This window comes from Mizuhopecten yessoensis, unplaced genomic scaffold (genome assembly GCF_002113885.1).
Source record: "Mizuhopecten yessoensis strain PY_sf001 unplaced genomic scaffold, ASM211388v2 scaffold8123, whole genome shotgun sequence".
NCBI lineage: Eukaryota > Metazoa > Mollusca > Bivalvia > Pectinida > Pectinidae > Mizuhopecten > Mizuhopecten yessoensis.
This window is the reverse complement of record NW_018407390.1, coordinates 3,337,038-3,355,839: the sequence shown is the minus strand read 5'-3', so window position 1 is coordinate 3,355,839 and position 18,802 is coordinate 3,337,038. Positions and strand designations below refer to the sequence as shown.

Sequence of the window (18,802 nt, the reverse complement as noted above, 5' to 3'; positions counted from 1 at the left end):
ATCACAACTATTCTGTACACCTGGTACTAATAACAATTCCCTTTCACATAGAGTAGGAATGGGTTGAAATTGTATGATCAATCATTGGATGCCATTTGCTAACCGATGATCAATTAATAATCGTGGAGGCACTGTAGTCTAGTGGTAGGACACAAGGTTCATGACCGAAGGGTTGTGAGTTCGAGTCACGTCACGGCAATGTATTATATCTTTGAGCAAGATACTTTACTCCACTTGTTACAGTGTAATTAGCTGTAAATGAGTGCGTGTTTGAGTAGTGCTAGAATTGTTGAATGCTAGCTGCGAGCGCTGAAATGACAGCACTGGCTGTATACTCCCCAGGGAGTTGAGAAAGATATTGGCTGGTTGCAAAGGCCCTATAACCACGGATAATAATTTGTGAAATGCTTTGAGATGATCTATGCACTAGGTTGTGATAAAGCGGTATATAAGAACCTCAAATTATTAATAATTACTTTAAAGAAATACATAAAAGAATCCTCCATGCTGTTGTTGCCAGTTGCTTACACAAATAAACAATGATGCAATGTAAGAAACACCTTCCTTCATACACTGAATCTGTGATCTATGTTTCTAAATTAATCAGGCATGAAAGTAAGTCAGTGATGATGCCAATATAGCACTTATAGAAATAATATCAGGGAAATTCTGCTGCTTTTCTCTTGTTATATCTAGCAAGGAGATAGGCTTAAAGTCATGAATCGTTCTATTGAAAACTACATAATATCTACACATAATTGTAACGAAAAAAATTGATCATGCATTTTGTAGTCAATTTATCAGGTTATTGAACTAACTGGCCCATTAGTAAGAACACCACGAGCAGCAATACTTTTTGATCGTATCAGTCTGATATATATAAATGATTAAGGTTAAAAAATGTGCACGATTTTACATTTCAGCGGCCAAGTATGTTGGTAAAAGTATCACAGGACACAGAAACCAAAGACATTTCATTCTGAGCTCCAATGCAATTTATAAAAGTTCCATTCTTAAATACATCCTCAAATCTTTGTTGTCACTCATTCTTAACATAACTCAATACAAATTCATACATCAGTCAAATATGAAAATATTTTTGAAAGAGTTCATGTTTCAGAATGTCAAGATCACAGTTTACAGAAAATACTCATCATCACACTAGTACTTGTGACTTCATTTCTGGACAGATTTTGATCCATCTTCATAGTGTAGTCAAGTAATAGAATATCTTGTACTAATTTGTATCTCTGACAGCTAAAGCCTTGTTAAGGTCACCATTATCCTTCATAAAAAGGTTTGTCCTCACTCCGATGATTTCACTTCTACATGAGTTTGAGGAGAATACTATTCACCCTTATTACATGTACCAGTAATCATGGAATGTTCTTGTTCTCACTCCGATGATTTCATTTCTACAGGGATATTGATAAAAAAATCATACAATGGCTGACAATGAGAATATCTCAAATGTGCTCAAAAGGTTACAAAAGTCGAAGGCCAATGTCACCGTCACTGTAACCACTACATTTCTAAATAGATTTTGATGAAATTTCCCATACAATGATAAAGTATGGGAGTTTCCTGATATGTTCTATCCAAGGTCAACATAAACATCTACTAAATAGAGAAAATCTTTACTACGTTGTACATAAACAACTTTCTTAACTCAACTGGGACTCAATCATAGGTATACAAGTGGATTTAGAAATATAGGGATGTGTGCACAATGAAATTCATTATCAGAGAATGAAACTACTAGTGATGTGTTAATTATGCACTGTTGGCAAGATGTAAGGTGATTTATATGTTCATAACAGACTGTTGATCACATTGTGATTGAGGGGGATGTGTATTTGTTACAATGCCATATTACTAATTAAAACCATATCTCTGATTACATCTTACAACAAATAATATCTCTGATTACAATTGCAAACAAATAATATCGCTAATTAGTTCTTAATATCTCTTCATATATTTACAACAACACTTGAAACCAACACGATCTCTAAAAGCTATATAAACCAAACAAGATGTCTTATTAAAATCAATACTAAAAAAAATAAAAAAATAAAATTTGCACAAAAACAAAATTACAATGGCTTCAATTTAGAATAAATCAATATATTCTAACTACAAATTCATATATTTACAAAAAAGGCCTAGTCTATAGTCCATTCTGTAGTCGTTGTAATACTGAGAATGAAACGATAGTTAATGCATTATGGGAATGTGAAAAAGTACAGTTGTTTTTGACAAGTTTTGAATTTTTGTTAGATTTATTATTCATTCCCTTTACTTTCAACAAGTAGTCTTTTATCTTTGGATTTTATGAGGGAAAAAACAATGTTGATAACTGAATTATTTTAGTTATGAAGCAATATTTGTACAACACAAGATGCCAGGAAAAGAGCCTGTCTTTATCAGCTCTGAAAAACTGTATTAAAGAAACATATCACACTCAAAAATATATTGTAGCTACTGGTAAAGGGGAAAATTATCTTACCATCTTTAAGAATGAATGGAAAAAATGGGAAAGATTACTGGTCTCTACATAAAATATAGAAATACTTAGATGTTTCATTCTCGTTTAAAATGATACGAGATATGCGATTTCCATGTCTGTCCTCTGCATAGACACGTTTGCCTGGTGATCACTTCTTGTATTGTAACTGATATCTGAACTTGGTAAACTTTATGAATATGATAGGAAGTCGTGTTTTTCTGTAAGAGTTATTGCCCTTTGTTATCTCATTGCTTCAGTCTTGCTTGATTTTACTCTCAACAAAACTTGGTATGTCCTGCTATTATTACTTGTAGTCTCTTAAGTAGCATTGTTCCTTATTGAAAATTCTCTCAGATATTTTTTTATACATTTTACTTTTTATACAAGAATCTATGTCTAGAATGTGGTGTACTTTGCCTTAACATGGTTCAGAATCATATACTATCATTCAGTCTTAAATGGGACTCTGTTCCGTTTACTTTAAAATATGTTTATTCAGCAATGAACACGGTTTGAAAAGACACGAAGTAGTGGTAAATTGCACAATGATAATTAGCATGAATAACGTATAGAAACTAATCATAACATATAATCCTCTAAGTCTCAAGTTGGGTGAATCTTGGTATGATTAACTATCAATGTCATATTTTTATATCCTCTATAGTGATATCTATATTCTACAAATATTTACAATATGTATGTGTATGGAAATATAGTTGATACAAAAACTGGTCAAAGTCCCTGGCAATATTAATATTAATATAATATTATAATAAAAATAACATTAATCAGAGACTTTACTCATGAACGAGTTATATTCTTTTAATAAATACATCAAGTCCTTTGTCATGTCAGCATGAACCCCTTCTCCCTCTTATTCAGGTTCTCCTTCTCTATGTTGATTCTATTCTTCCTTTAATTCTTATCTCTCTCAATCTTTTCTTTCTTAAAAACAGTACATATCATAATTATATGCAGCTACACTATTAACAATAAAAATTATGTATCTTTAATATAGTGTTAGAATATTTGCTAATGACTAGAAATGGAATGAGTGTGTGTATGTTGTATGGGAAAATTAATTGTAAATGTATTATGTACTGTTGAAAAATCTTCAAAAATTAAAGAAATTAAAAAAAAAAAATCAACAATACTCATAATATGTAAAACCCAACGACAAAAATATATAAAACCAACAATACGTTTTATTATTAAATGCATATAAGCAACAAAGCCTATCATTACTGACTAAAACCAACAATATCTTATTTGATACGCAAAACCAACAACAGGACTGTCAACACTATACCATGGTCCCCTCTGTTACAGTGAAAACAACTAACACATTCATTTTCAATGTCAAAAACAAATCTGAAAATATTTTTGAGATATGGAAACAAAATGTGTTGTACACAGTTTCCTTAATAACTAGAAATTTCTTGAAAACAGAAACCAGAAAGTATTTAAAGGCATCCCTCTGCAGTGTTAATTTTTAAAATCAAAACACCATTTCCATGACAAATAAAATTTTCTTCAGATCAGAAAGTCCAAAACACCTCTTGTTGAAAATTCTAATAACAAATCTATAAGATTTTGGGATATGCTCTGGAAATGCATATACACACAAAAATGTACAAATATACATACTTTACACTCTGTTTCCATGAAACCTGGAAATTTCTTGAAAACAATAACGCAGAAGGCAATAATTGTTCATGGATAGACAGACACACCAACAAACAGAACTTGTTTGTACATCCCCAGTCAACTTCGTTAAGCAGGGGCCACAATATGTCTTATTGTGATACATAAAACCAACAATTATTACAAAATAATTATACAAAAAGTTTTTCTTACTACTTAAACCAGATATCTTATATCTTATTAGTTTTACAAATACTCCTTCAAATCAAACAAGAATCTAGTAATACAGATATAGCGCCTTGCTAACTCTAGTACACTATTTCTAAGTACTATTACAGACATATGGGTTGGATAGTGTTAGGCAGGCACTTTATACATGTATAACTATAACACTGATCCCATCAACATCTGCCAGGTACATGTTGTAAACCAGCGCCACACACCTAACACACCAGTCCAAACTAGGTTTATATAATAGATGATGTGATATTTTGAAAGAAACATTATTTATTGCCATTTAAAAAACAAAAGTTTTGAAAGTTCTTATTTGCAAATATAAGTCATAGCAATATTGATTTGAGTTTCTATTGATTTTTTTCAGTTAAAAATAATCATCTTCAACAATTTTCATATCTATAATTGAGGATATATCACTATGTGAGTTATCTCCCTTCCTATGAAATTGTTCATGCAAATATTTTGCTCAAATGTACAAAGCCTTAGTTTTATAAATTTTCCATGATTACAAAATTTCATAAAAATCAAATGATTTTAAGCAAATTACCACTAAGTTCTTAATAAATCAGCACTTTCTGTTATAACAATCACTCAATTTTTTCAAATTGTGATTTAGCACACAACACATTTCTGCATTGATCTGAACAATATCTGATAAAAAATGAATTCAGTTCATCAATTCCACAAATAATGAATGCTGAGTTATGTCAGAAATTGACACAGGAAAAAAGCATGTATATCCAGACAAATGTAACAGGTTCCCAGATCTAAAGAATTAAATGTCAGGGACAAGATGACAATGTTGTGATTTTGTTAGACATCATGTGATGTGCGTGGCAGTTCACATTCCCCTTCAGTTAATAAGAACATTAACGTAGCACTAAACAGAATCTCCTAGGATCATGACTGGATCAAATTACAGAACTGAAAGTTCTTCTCCAGTAAGTATTCACAGCCGTGTGCCATCCTCAGCGTCTGTGTCAGTGTTGTCCCGAGTGGGATTGTCTCTGAACCTTCTTTTCCCACTTAGTTTTTCCACGTCTTCGATTGTATCTGGGAGAGGACATTTGTGTGTTTCAGGAAGGAAGATGCACAAGATTCCAGCCACTAAGGTGATGACACCAAATATCACCAGCGGTAACTTCTTCATCGAGTCACTTGTCGCCTACAACAGTGGTGTGTAACTTAGGTCATAACGTCGGATTATAACATTTAACATACATATTTTCAATGAATATTATCTATTGAAGAAGGCTGCAGAACAGAAACTTAGTTCGAGCTCCTTTATTTGTGATTAAACCATAACATTCTATAGTTATCATACAACTGTTTAAATTATTTGTATGCCATCAAAATGAAAGAATTTTCCTTTGTTTCATCGTTCTATTTCTCTTCCAACTTATTCATTACGTTGTCATGGCTATGTAGCTTTTATTTAGGTAATGTAACAAATACTTACAGCGTATACAATGAACGGAGCTGCAATACCACCAATGTTTTCAAAGAACGAGGCCAGACCAACAGCATGGTTCCTGTTGATTTTAGAAGGATGTGTTACTGTACAAACATCTTGTAGGAATTAAGTCAGCATTTAAATTTACATTCCTCAGGTTCATAAACGTGTGAATGACCTTCATCAAACAGGAAGGGAGAGTTTTGAGCATGGTGTGAATATGATCCGAGATGATATATAGATACTCTTAGTCTGTTATTGAGAATACAAAGTTAGATGCACACACACATTAAGAGTTGCTGGCAGACCTTTAATCTGGGTTCATATGAACATCAGGTGAAATAATTATTGAAAATCCATTTCAAAAGGCCTTCGCCTTTAATGAAGATTTTGCTTTTGTGTGTTAGTCATGCATGTCATGTATCATCTTAATTTATTTCATTAACATATTGTGACGAGCAGTTTAAATAACAACAAAAAATCAAGGACATCAATCCATATTATTTTATCAAAAACATATATGACAATCCTTAATGTTTCTGCTTTCTGCAAATAACATGTTTTTGATTATTTAATATAATAAACTGGAGCTCACCTGACAACAGTGGGAAATATTTCAGATGCGTACAGGTAAGCCACCGAGTACGAAGCTGTGATACCAAACTTTCCAACCATAGCCAAGAATATGATCAGGGGAGTTAAATCAGTTCCAGATTCTGAAAAAGTTTGTATAATGTAGAATGAACTAATTACGCAGGTAAAGCTGATAAAAAAACTGATAGTACATATGACATACGCATTTAACTATAATAACTTAAAACTGAAAAAGTAAGATTATTATTTAAAGTTGCTTGTATAGAAAATAACCATTTGGATTGATATGTCTAAACTATGCCTCACTTCCACCATCAATGCGCATATCAGAGACTAATTTAAACGCAAAAACTTAATGTGATGGAGATGCTGACAAAGTCAATTGACCATAAAAGGAAGACAGCATCCAGCATTTGATGCATGGGCTGCGTTTTACTACCTAAGATGCATCTATGGTGCAAGTTTGGTTGGTGTAGCACTTATAGTTTCAGAGAAACTAACCTAAACGCAAAAACTTAATGTGATGGAGATGCTGACATAGTCAATGGACCAGAAAGGTAGGTCACATCCAGCATTTGATGCATAGGTTGAGATATACTACCTAAGATGCATATATGGTCCAAGTTTGGTTGGTCTAGCACTTATACTTTCATTGAAACTTAACTAAAACACAAACACTTAATGTTGACGTCGCTGTCGCCAGAAATGGAACACCTTTGTCTCGCTTCCGCTACCTCGTGGTGGCGTGACATAAACGACTCAAACCTTAATTCACTTTGTTAGGTTGGCATGAGCATGAACTTTGTAACTAGTTATCTATTAATGTTTACCTGTTTTTTCTGGAACAAAAATTGTAATAATATTCATGACCCCACACAAAAGTAGGAATACTACATGAGGTCTCCGCCGTCCATACCTTAAAATAAAACACGATTCATTAAAATTTACATTTGACTTATTAGTCTTCAATACCTGAAGAAGATCCAATCTTATTTATGTGATAGACAAACAAGTATTCTGATAGTTAGTCTGAAGTATTTATTTATGATCTTCGGCTTATTACAGATTTGTCTAGTATCAGGGGAAGTCACTCTAAAATAGTTGCTTTATACTATGTGAATAAAACACCTCAAAACATCTGTTAACAATTTATAAGTGACTTTGTACTTCCACTCACAATGTCAGCAGACATTTAACTTCTAAACAATACTCACACTTGCATCGTCCACATACAAATAAACAGTGCAGGTATCTCAACTGCTCCACTGATGCCAAGATTTAGGAACAGATTACCATGCAGATTAGGTGTGGCGAATAGAATACCAAAGTAACTCAAACTGTTGGCTGCCCTGTAAGGTAAACAACAAATAAAAGATTTGATTATTTCCCGAACAGTACTTAACCCCTTACTTTCTCTTTGTTAAATCACCATTTATACTCATTATATCAAACTACGCATACTGATCAGAATTACCCTGGTAATAACAACCCATATATACCTCCTACAGACCTGATCTGAACCAGTCAACATTTACCTCCTGATCAGAACCAGTATATATTTAGATCTGATCTGAATAAGTCCACATATCCCTTCTGATGTGTATTAGTCCACATATCCCCCTTCTGATGTGTATTAGTCAACATATCCCTTCTGATGTGTATTAGTCCATATATCCCTTCTGATGTGTATTAGTCAACATACCCCTTCTGATGTGTATTAGTCCACATACCCCTTCTGATGTGTATTAGTCCATATATCCCTTCTGATGTGTATTAGTCCATATATCCCTTCTGATGTGTATTAGTCCATATATCCCTTCTGATGTGTATTAGTCCATATATCCCTTCTGATGTGTATTAGTCCATATATCCCTTCTGATGTGTATTAGTCCATATATCCCTTCTGATGTGTATTAGTCCATATATCCCTTCTGATGTGTATTAGTCCATATATCCCTTCTGATGTGTATTAGTCCATATATCCCTTCTGATGTGTATTAGTCCATATATCCCTTCTGATGTGTATTAGTCCATATATCCCTTCTGATGTGTATTAGTCCATATATCCCTTCTGATGTGTATTAGTCCATATATCCCTTCTGATGTGTATTAGTCCATATATCCCTTCTGATGTGTATTAGTCCATATATCCCTTCTGATGTGTATTAGTCCATATATCCCTTCTGATGTGTATTAGTCCATATATCCCTTCTGATGTGTATTAGTCCATATATCCCTTCTGATGTGTATTAGTCCACATATCCCTTCTGATGTGTATTAGTCCACATATCCCTTCTGATGTGTATTAGTCCACATATCCCTTCTGATGTGTATTAGTCCACATATCCCTTCTGATGTGTATTAGTCCACATATCCCTTCTGATGTGTATTAGTCCACATATCCCTTCTGATGTGTATTAGTCCACATATCCCTTCTGATGTGTATTAGTCCACATATCCCTTCTGATGTGTATTAGTCCACATATCCCTTCTGATGTGTATTAGTCCACATATCCCTTCTGATGTGTATTAGTCCACATATCCCTTCTGATGTGTATTAGTCCACATATCCCTTCTGATGTGTATTAGTCCACATATCCCTTCTGATGTGTATTAGTCCACATATCCCTTCTGATGTGTATTAGTCCACATATCCCTTCTGATGTGTATTAGTCCACATATCCCTTCTGATGTGTATTAGTCCACATATCCCTTCTGATGTGTATTAGTCCACATATCCCTTCTGATGTGTATTAGTCCACATATCCCTTCTGATGTGTATTAGTCCACATATCCCTTCTGATGTGTATTAGTCCACATATCCCTTCTGATGTGTATTAGTCCACATATCCCTTCTGATGTGTATTAGTCCACATATCCCTTCTGATGTGTATTAGTCCACATATCCCTTCTGATGTGTATTAGTCCACATATCCCTTCTGATGTGTATTAGTCCACATATCCCTTCTGATGTGTATTAGTCCACATATCCCTTCTGATGTGTATTAGTCCACATATCCCTTCTGATGTGTATTAGTCCACATATCCCTTCTGATGTGTATTAGTCCACATATCCCTTCTGATGTGTATTAGTCCACATATCCCTTCTGATGTGTATTAGTCCACATATCCCTTCTGATGTGTATTAGTCCACATATCCCTTCTGATGTGTATTAGTCCACATATCCCTTCTGATGTGTATTAGTCCACATATCCCTTCTGATGTGTATTAGTCCACATATCCCTTCTGATGTGTATTAGTCCACATATCCCTTCTGATGTGTATTAGTCCACATATCCCTTCTGATGTGTATTAGTCCACATATCCCTTCTGATGTGTATTAGTCCACATATCCCTTCTGATGTGTATTAGTCCACATATCCCTTCTGATGTGTATTAGTCCACATATCCCTTCTGATGTGTATTAGTCCACATATCCCTTCTGATGTGTATTAGTCCACATATCCCTTCTGATGTGTATTAGTCCACATATCCCTTCTGATGTGTATTAGTCCACATATCCCTTTTGATGTGTATTAGTCCATATATCCCTTCTGATGTGTATTAGTCCACATATCCCTTCTGATGTGTATTAGTCCACATATCCCTTTTGATGTGTATTAGTCCATATATCCCTTCTGATGTGTATTACCAAGTCTACATACCCATTCTGTTATGAACCAGTCTGAAAATGTCATCTCCTTAACTGAACCATTTCATATACCCCTCTTGGTTTAAACCAACCCAAATACCACTCCTGATCTAGAATAGTTGATTCATTCCTCCTGGTTAGAACCACCCTCATCACCCTTCTTGGTTTGAACTTGTTCATAAGACCCTGCTGTCAGACCTGAACTAGCCTAAAATCCTTCTAGGTCTGAACCAGTTCATGAGACCCTGCTGATCGGAACCTGCCCAAATATCTTTCTAGGTCTGAACCAGTTCATGAGACCCTGCTGATCTGAACCTGCCCAAATATCTTTCTAGGTCTGAACCAGTCTACTCACCAGAGGTACAACAGGATGAGGGTATAGCGCCTGAGTTTGGGAGTTTTAAACAGATCCAGTATTGTGTATTTTTTAACAAGTGCTCTCGCCCTAACCAGTGCCTCCTGGCTCTGTCCTTCAGTGTGTGTTTCAACAGATGTAACTTCCCTATTGAACAGAAACTCGGGTAGGGTGATATTGTTGATCTTGGCAGCAGTTCTAGCAGCCTGTTCTGCCTCTGTATACTTATTGGATGCCACCAACCATGGTATAGACTCTGGGAGGAAACTGAAATGGGGAAAATATTACACCACATTATAATAACATTTAATCACTACATCCTTTTTTATGATAAAGTGAATCTGTAAAGATATGCGATTTTCTCGTTTGTAATAGCAAAATGATAATAAATTCACAATGGTCCCAGGTTTGTTTTTAAATTATTCTTTTTCAAAACAATTTTACATTATGACTTTGATTACAAATTTCACAAACAAAGAAAAACTTCGCTAAAAATACATGCAAGAAAAGGAAACATGATTGAACTGAAACTGACCTCCTTTATATATATTAGGTAGTCAATCACAAACTGGCCTCCTTTATATATATTAGGTAATCAATCACAAACTGACCACCTTTATATATATTAGGAAGTCAATCACAAACTGACCTCCTTTGTATATATTAGGTAGTCAATCTCAAACTGACCTCCTTTATTTATATTAGGTAGTCAATCACAAACTGTCCTCCTTTATATATATTAGGAAGTCAATGACAAACTGACCTCCTTTGTATATATTAGGGAGTGAATCACAAACTGAACTTCTTTCTATATGTTAGGAAGTCAATCACAGACTGACCTCCTTTATATATATTAGGTAGTCAATCACAAACTGAAATTTGTTCATTAAATTTAACAAGAGACCCAAAAGCCTCACTTTTTTTTTGATCTTAAACACATTTGACTCTTGTAAACCAGAAAGTGAACCAAAGACATTCACTTAAACAACATGGGTAGTCATCTACTCCACCAAGTGCAGATCAAATACTGCAACTCGTGGCCTTTCTGAAGAAGTCATTTGAATCCTTATCAGAAATGACCCCTGTGATTTTGAAAGGAGGCAAAGATAATTACTTGAACAAGCTTTAAGACGACTCAATGATTTGTATGAGAGAGACTACGTTTATCTCACAGCATATGTAGTATATCCCGACTACAGTTTGAGGATTTTGGTTTAAGTGGGTAATCATTTTTGACATAGGTTGCACATTTTCAAAGAATTATTTGTATTAGCTTTCTCTATGGAGTGGGTATATGTACATTTTAATTAATAATTACTCAATAAACACCCACTCTGTCACTACTAGTTATTTCTACGTAAGCATTGTTTGTGTAAGATTTCTTTAATCTCGGTCTTCATCTGTACCAGACTTACGACTACTTACAAGTAGTACATGACTGTGAGGAAGTTTGGGATGGAGATTAACAGCTGTAGGTGACTCCAGTCTCGCACTAGGTAGCCGAATACGGACAAGAAAATCAGGCCGATACCCCAAAAACAGTTGATGCCCACAGATGGTAGGGCTCGGTGGGAGGCAGGGAATACCTCTGTCATCATCACATAGGTTGTAAGTGCTATAGGCTGTAATACAAAGACACAGTGATAAATATTAGTCAATTCTTTCCCTGAATACAAGAATTAACCACCTTCCTGTCACCTTTATAAATACATTAGAGGGAGAACCAGATTTACAGAGAAACAGTGTGAGAAATAATTGGCTGCTACAATAGTCTTAGACAAGCATAAACCTAAACACAAGAGTATCAAATATTTTTAATTGTGTTTTTACAAAACACTGAAGTAGAGTGCTTAGGAGCTTTATAAATGATGTCACTTAAAATCTAAACTAGAACTGTTAGCTACAGCCTAACTAATACATCCTGCACACCCGGATAAAATTATCAAAATAAAATTCCATTACAATATGCAGTTATATTAAGTGATGTCAATATGTGCAACAAGTTTCATAAAGGTATACTAAAAGTTTTTATGAGCTCTTGACATAATTTACAGGACTTAAGGAATTTGTAAAAAGGGGCATAACTTCCATAAAATAGCTGAATCGAAAAAATAAAGGTTATCTATGCAAACATGTATAATATCAATAGCCCTCCATCCTTGCAACCTATAAACCAATCATCATGACAATAGGTCCAATCAACCTATAAACCAATCAACATGACAATAGGTCCAATCATTCTTAAAAAGAAGCTGTTTAAAAAATGTCAACAAATTTATCCTCGGTGATCTTTAATGAAGGTCAGGGTTATTTATTTGGAAATTTTGATACTGGCTATTTAGTGGTAAAATATCATGACCCTAGGCCTTCAAACTAGCTACTGGTCAAATGGCCTGATCCTGAGCCTTCTTGAACCTGAATAATTATATGATTTAATCCTATTTCATCCCTGTGACCTGGAATGAAGATCAAGGTAATTTATTATTAAGATAGCCCTCAACCCCAGCTACCTAATTGTCAGCTACTAGTATCATGATCCTAGGCCTTATTGTTCTAGAGATGTGAAAATTATTCATTGTAAGAGATGAATGGTAAAATGCCACTTGAGCCTTTGGCAGAAAAAAAAGCAGAAATCTTCTTTTGTTATGTTGATAGTTACCATGTTGAGAGCGGCGATGAAGAAGCGCAGGACAGTGAAGAGGATGTAGCTATTGGCGAATGCTGTCGCGACACCAAAAACACCCTGTATCCACAACATGAACAGGATCATCTTCTTACGACCAAACTTATCCGAGAGTGGAGTCAACAGTATGGCTCCACATGTGTTTCCGACCATGTAGATGGTGGTGGAGAGTTCTCCCAGGTAGCTGTCATCACAGACTAGGTCCCACTGTAGCAAAACATATCAACTCTATAATAATGTTAGGCTCTAATACAGTGAAATGTCCCAACACAAATTTACACAATACAAGCCGTTAAGGGACCTAGTCTTTCCACTTCTTCTTTTAAAACTTCACAAACATTGATGATTTTTTTTTTTTTTTTTTACAGAACTGTTATTAATAACACCATAATAATTAATCTAGGCTATTCATCTTAATAGACTTTTAACAAGGGGTTGACATTGTCTCTCTAATTCTTTTAATATTACCACAGTTGTTCTCTAGGTGGAATGTGAACATGATATTTACCTCCATTAGAATGGTAGAATCAAACTGATCCCCATACTGCCAGCCATTACTACAACTCTGTGTCTGGTTTCGGTCACTCCCAGGGACATACATAACACACTGGTCAGGGGTCCATGTCCCATCGTCATCAACCTTGCCAGGAAGGGACACATTGAGGGATGTGTTGCTAGGCACCCTGCAGTGGTGTCCAGGGTCAGCGGCCAGGAATATACTTGCTAGGACAGGCCATGCCCCCCTCATGTAAACAAAGGCCAGTGACACAAACACCAGTACCTGATATCGTCCATAGGCCCCAAGCTTCTGTAATATCGCATCTGCATTCATCTTGGGAGTTGAACCTATTGATTTGAAAAAGAAACACAATATTAATATTTTAGTTTTCAATACAACATTCTTCACAAACAACATTTTTGATTTTCCTTCTTTCAGTCTTCTCTTGGATTTGTTGATTAAAATTGTTTATTTACTTGTTCAGCACAGAGCACCCTCGGCTTAATTGAATTTCGTTAAGATTCCTTCATCTCTATGGAAGAAGAAAGGGGAATAGGGGACAACATAGCACAACCTCTGTTTATACACTATATCTATAGCTAGTAGGCCCAGCAATGCTTCTGACCAAATTTAGTCAAAATCCACTCAAGTGTCCGAGACTAGTAGTTTGACCAAGTTGATCAAGGTTTTTTACTTGAATTAAAAAAAAAAAGCCATTCGAATTGATATGTCTCACCTGTGCCCCACTTTGACCATTAACGCACATATCAGAGAAACTAATATAAACGCAAAAACTTAATGTTGATGGTGATGCTGACAAAGTCAATGGACCTTGAAAGATGGGCCGCATACAGCCTTTGATGCATGGGTTATGATGTACTACCTCAGATGCATCTATGGTTCAAGTTTTTTTGGTGTAGCACTTATACTTTCAGTGAAACTAACTCAAACGCAAAAACTTAATGATGTCGCCGTCGCTGTAAAAGCAACAGCTAAGTCTCGCTACCTCTACCTTGTGGCGGCGAGACAATAACTAAAAGCCCTCCATTCAAGAAAGCAACAAGCCAAAAATTACAACACTATGCATGCCTGATGGTTCTGTAGAAGTTATTGCCCAGGAAAAGGTGATGACAAACACATGACATGACTTGCTAAACTCACAGGCATTTCCTCCTTTCCTTAACTGTATCAGATCTATTGTAAGTATTGAGAGGATTTTAAATCTGGGAAGGTGTATGTACAATGTAAATAGACACTGAACAGATACACTAAAGACCTACCTTGGTCGGCTGTGGGATCCCCAACTGGGCTGGTGTCCACCTCCTGGTACTTGGCTGGGGATTCTCTGCCACTCTGCTGATATGTGGTTGCCATGACCTATAAACAGGTAAAAATAGTATACATGTAGCAACCAGAAAATGTCACGTAGATGTGGATTAAACACTCTGTGATCATGAAGTATTGGTGACATAAAACTGTTAAATGTTAACACTGACATGTTGTCAGTTCATGATCAGGTCATGACAGCTACATGTAGCTACTTTTTGTAATTCTGTCATTTTATAGCAGAACATTTGAAAGATACGGTCTATATGAAAAATGCCCCTGTTTGACACATTTCCTCCAGCCTTAATCATTTACAAATTTCTGAGGAAATTGCAGAAAACTCAATTCCTTTGACAAACGCTGTAAATAAAGACTAATCAATGACTTGGATAAGTAAAATGTCTTTAATCTAATTAACAGTTAAACAAAGAGGCCAATGGGCCTTACCATGAGAAATTATGAGTGATACACATGGTGTTAGCTAAAATGATTTCACAAAAGTTTAGTCTAAATCTACCAGCAACTTTCAGAGATGTCTTTTGAGTGCTTTCCACTAATCATCATAAATTATCTATATAAATATCAACTTTATTTATTTTAAGTTTTTACACCCTTGTTGGCCCCGATGTTAGTGCGCGGAGAGGAAACCAGAGTACATGTACCCAGAGAAAACCCATGTGGTCGGGCAGGTGACCCAATACCTTTTCAGGTATGGTTGGGGAATCAAACCCTGGCAGCCTTGGTGAAAGGTAAGTGTGCTATTCACTGCGCCACCCGACCACCCATTTTATCTAAATTGTCTAGCCCCTGGGCCCATGTGTGGGGATAGGCCCCGTCTGGAGTGTTATCTTCGTCATCTTAACTAATATTAGTTAAATCCATCAGTAACTTCTAGAATATATTTGATTTGAAGATTTTGCACTTCATGGCCACTTACGACATGGCCTTGTTTCTCAACCCCTCGGGAGTCAGTCACTTCTGAAGCATATATAGATTCTCATTCTTATCATCTTAGAATCACTTTGCACTTGTTAGTTTCAAAGGAGATGTTGTTTGGAGCTTTTTTACCATGCGACCCCTTTATGGCCGGCCATAGGCTTATGATTACCCTTAATTTCATCAAAATCTGACAGATATGATTGTAAGCAGAAGACTAATGATGGATGATGTCAGACAAAAGTCAATTGCAATAGGTCTCCAGAGTTTATGACTAAGATAACCTATTAAAAATTGTAAATTAATTGATAATAAAATTAGAAAATAAAATAACATCTTAATAATAGTATATGTCTAAATGTCACACACTAAGCTCTCGATCATTTTTACGATACATACAAGTGAGAATTGTTCAAGATATCAAAAACTGCATTGATATGCTTTTACAAACATTTGTATGCATTATAAAACTATAACTGTCGCCTATGGGCAAACTAATACCCCCCATTTCGGCTGCTTGTTGCCCCTGTAGGGGCTAAATAAACAAGGGAAAACATATATAGAAAGACCAAGGGTCATGAAAAGGTCTAACCCCAGATGTCGTACCTACAGACCAATGGAAAAGACAAACACCACTACTGTGACCTTTGACTCAATCGCCTCGGAATTTGTCACAATGTAGCTTGCATCAATGCTACATTTACTCCAAGGTATGTGTAAATAAAATACCTACCATTTCTGCGATAATCATATATAGTCATTTCAGCAACATTATGCATCTGTGACCTTTGAACTTTGACCTCATGACCTTGGAAGTTTGTCACAATATAGCCTGCATAATTAAATATTGGCTACCATACTCTAATGTATATGTGTATACACAATACCTACCGTTTCAGAGATATTTAGCCATTTCAGTAACGTAATTCATTCGTGTCCTTTGACCCCCATGACCTCAGAAGTTTGTCAGAAGATTAGCTTTTATTAATGCCTTCAACATTCCAATGTATATGTGCATAAAAAATACCTACCGTTTCCAAGATAATAAGCCATTTCAGTAGCGTAATATACTCTCTACAGAAGTCAAGGGCCATAACTCTTTTCTTTGAAGGAACCTAAAGGTGTTCTGTGTGACACAAGTTCATTTGAGGTTTAACATGTGTGTAGAGTTTCATCAAAATCCATGCATTAACGTAGGAGGAGTATGAGGTACAGGTTTTTGTCTACAAACTTTGTTGTGGGGGGTATAAAAAAGATTGGAATATTATATTATGACTGTTTTTATGCTCTGCACTAGACTGAAAAAACTAAACAGGTAGAAGGTGGAGGGTGATATTCTCAAAAATTATACGTGCTTAGTGTTAACGTTACTATTAGCCAATTCAGTTGTCACAAGAGTCTCGCAACTCAATTAGTGGGTACAAACTCCACAAGTCATAGCCTTTTATTAATGTGCTATGGAAACTCTGCCAAATTATTGAATCCAGGTCAATTTCAATACTACATTAATTGCGATTATTTACTAGTTTTGTATACTTACTAATACTGGATTGCTTTATGAATTCTTCAGGTTAACATGTAGTCTTCCATGTATAATTCAGAGTTGACTATCAGGAGATCTAAAAATAGAATTTAGATAACATGGAATGTATAAATTCACAAATGTACAAGCCCTTGATATGCTATTTTTACTGTATTTGTAAGCATCAAAATCATTAAGTGCACGATTGAGATGCTATTTCATACACCACTGCTTTTTGCATAAATTAATAAGTTTGCAGGAGGAGAGTCTTGGTGTAGGGAACAGTGCTCTGGATGGGTCAGTGATGGTGCTTTATATGCATTGTCAGCTTTACTAAAGTGCTGTTTTCTCATGGGGTCCGATACGAAAACACCTACTGTCATATACGGTAATACCTTCTAAAAATATATATTTTCATGTTGACTTAAACAATCAACAAGACAATTTATACACCCGTTTTCATCAATCATGATTATAATTTATACCAAGTTTCAAAGAGATCCGTTCAACAAAAATTAAATGTAGGAGGAGATTGCCGGACAAAAATCAAATACTGAAATAAACAAAGGGAAATAACATTGCAAAAATAGTTGAATCAAAACCCCTTTTCAAGGAAACACAACAACATATCATGATTATTTAGCCTATTTAGTTTCAAAGAAATCCGTCAAACAAAGTAGGACAAAAAATCAAATACTGAAATGAACAAAGGGCAATTACTTTTGGAAAAATTGTTGAATCAAAATTCTTTTAAGGGAGACACAACTTCATATCATGGTTATGATGTATACCAAGTTTCAAAGAGATCAGTCGAGGTAGGAGGAGGAGATTGCCGGACAGATGATGCCATACCATAATACTCCCGCAAATGACGGGCGTATAAAAATCATACTTCAATATTTCTGTGGTAAACTTATCTGCATAACCCTAATTTTCCAACTGAAATTTAACTTTATTGCAAATTCAGTAAAGTTGCTTACACAGCTAGCACCTGACTGTTTAAAGGCTTTGTAGCTATAGTAATACACCTGACTGTTTAAAGGCCTTGTAGCTATAGTAATACACCTGACTGTTTAAAGGCCTTGTAGCTATAGTAATACACCCGACTGTTTAAAGGCCTTGTAGTAATACACATGATAACAGTGGTCTCTTTCCCCAAATACTGACTGCCACCCCTTGCAAAAAGAGCTTTATTTTCACAAAAAGAAGAGAGAAAAAAAAAGTGAAATATCTTTTCAATAAAAAGAGAGACTATTTTCCTTGATTCATGTAGAAACAGACTGTTGTAAAAAGTGATGTAGAAACAGGCTGTTGTAAAAAGTGATGTAGAAACAGACTGTTGTAAAAAGTGATGTAGAAACAGGCTGTTGTAAAAAGTGATGTAGAAACAG

The 18,802-nt window shown here is 35.3% G+C and overlaps 1 protein-coding gene across 3 annotated transcripts in view; it reads right to left on the bottom strand.

Moving 5' to 3' along the window:
- Positions 1 to 234: 234 nt before the first annotated feature.
- Positions 235 to 18,802, bottom strand: part of LOC110455010 (organic cation transporter protein-like) — a 25,475-nt gene continuing 6,907 nt past the window's right edge. For all 3 annotated transcript variants that reach the window (XM_021504883.1, XM_021504884.1, XM_021504885.1), the window contains exons 2-12: positions 17,430 to 17,508; positions 14,908 to 15,004; positions 13,637 to 13,974; positions 13,105 to 13,335; positions 11,871 to 12,067; positions 10,446 to 10,712; positions 7,652 to 7,786; positions 7,268 to 7,353; positions 6,439 to 6,559; positions 5,850 to 5,922; positions 235 to 5,555 (exon numbers count right to left, since the gene is read on the bottom strand). In XM_021504883.1, the coding sequence (XP_021360558.1) occupies positions 5,340 to 5,555; positions 5,850 to 5,922; positions 6,439 to 6,559; positions 7,268 to 7,353; positions 7,652 to 7,786; positions 10,446 to 10,712; positions 11,871 to 12,067; positions 13,105 to 13,335; positions 13,637 to 13,974; positions 14,908 to 15,001 (1,758 nt within the window). In that variant the 5' untranslated portion in view covers positions 15,002 to 15,004; positions 17,430 to 17,508 and the 3' untranslated portion in view covers positions 235 to 5,339. The remainder of the gene's footprint in view (positions 5,556 to 5,849; positions 5,923 to 6,438; positions 6,560 to 7,267; positions 7,354 to 7,651; positions 7,787 to 10,445; positions 10,713 to 11,870; positions 12,068 to 13,104; positions 13,336 to 13,636; positions 13,975 to 14,907; positions 15,005 to 17,429; positions 17,509 to 18,802) is intronic.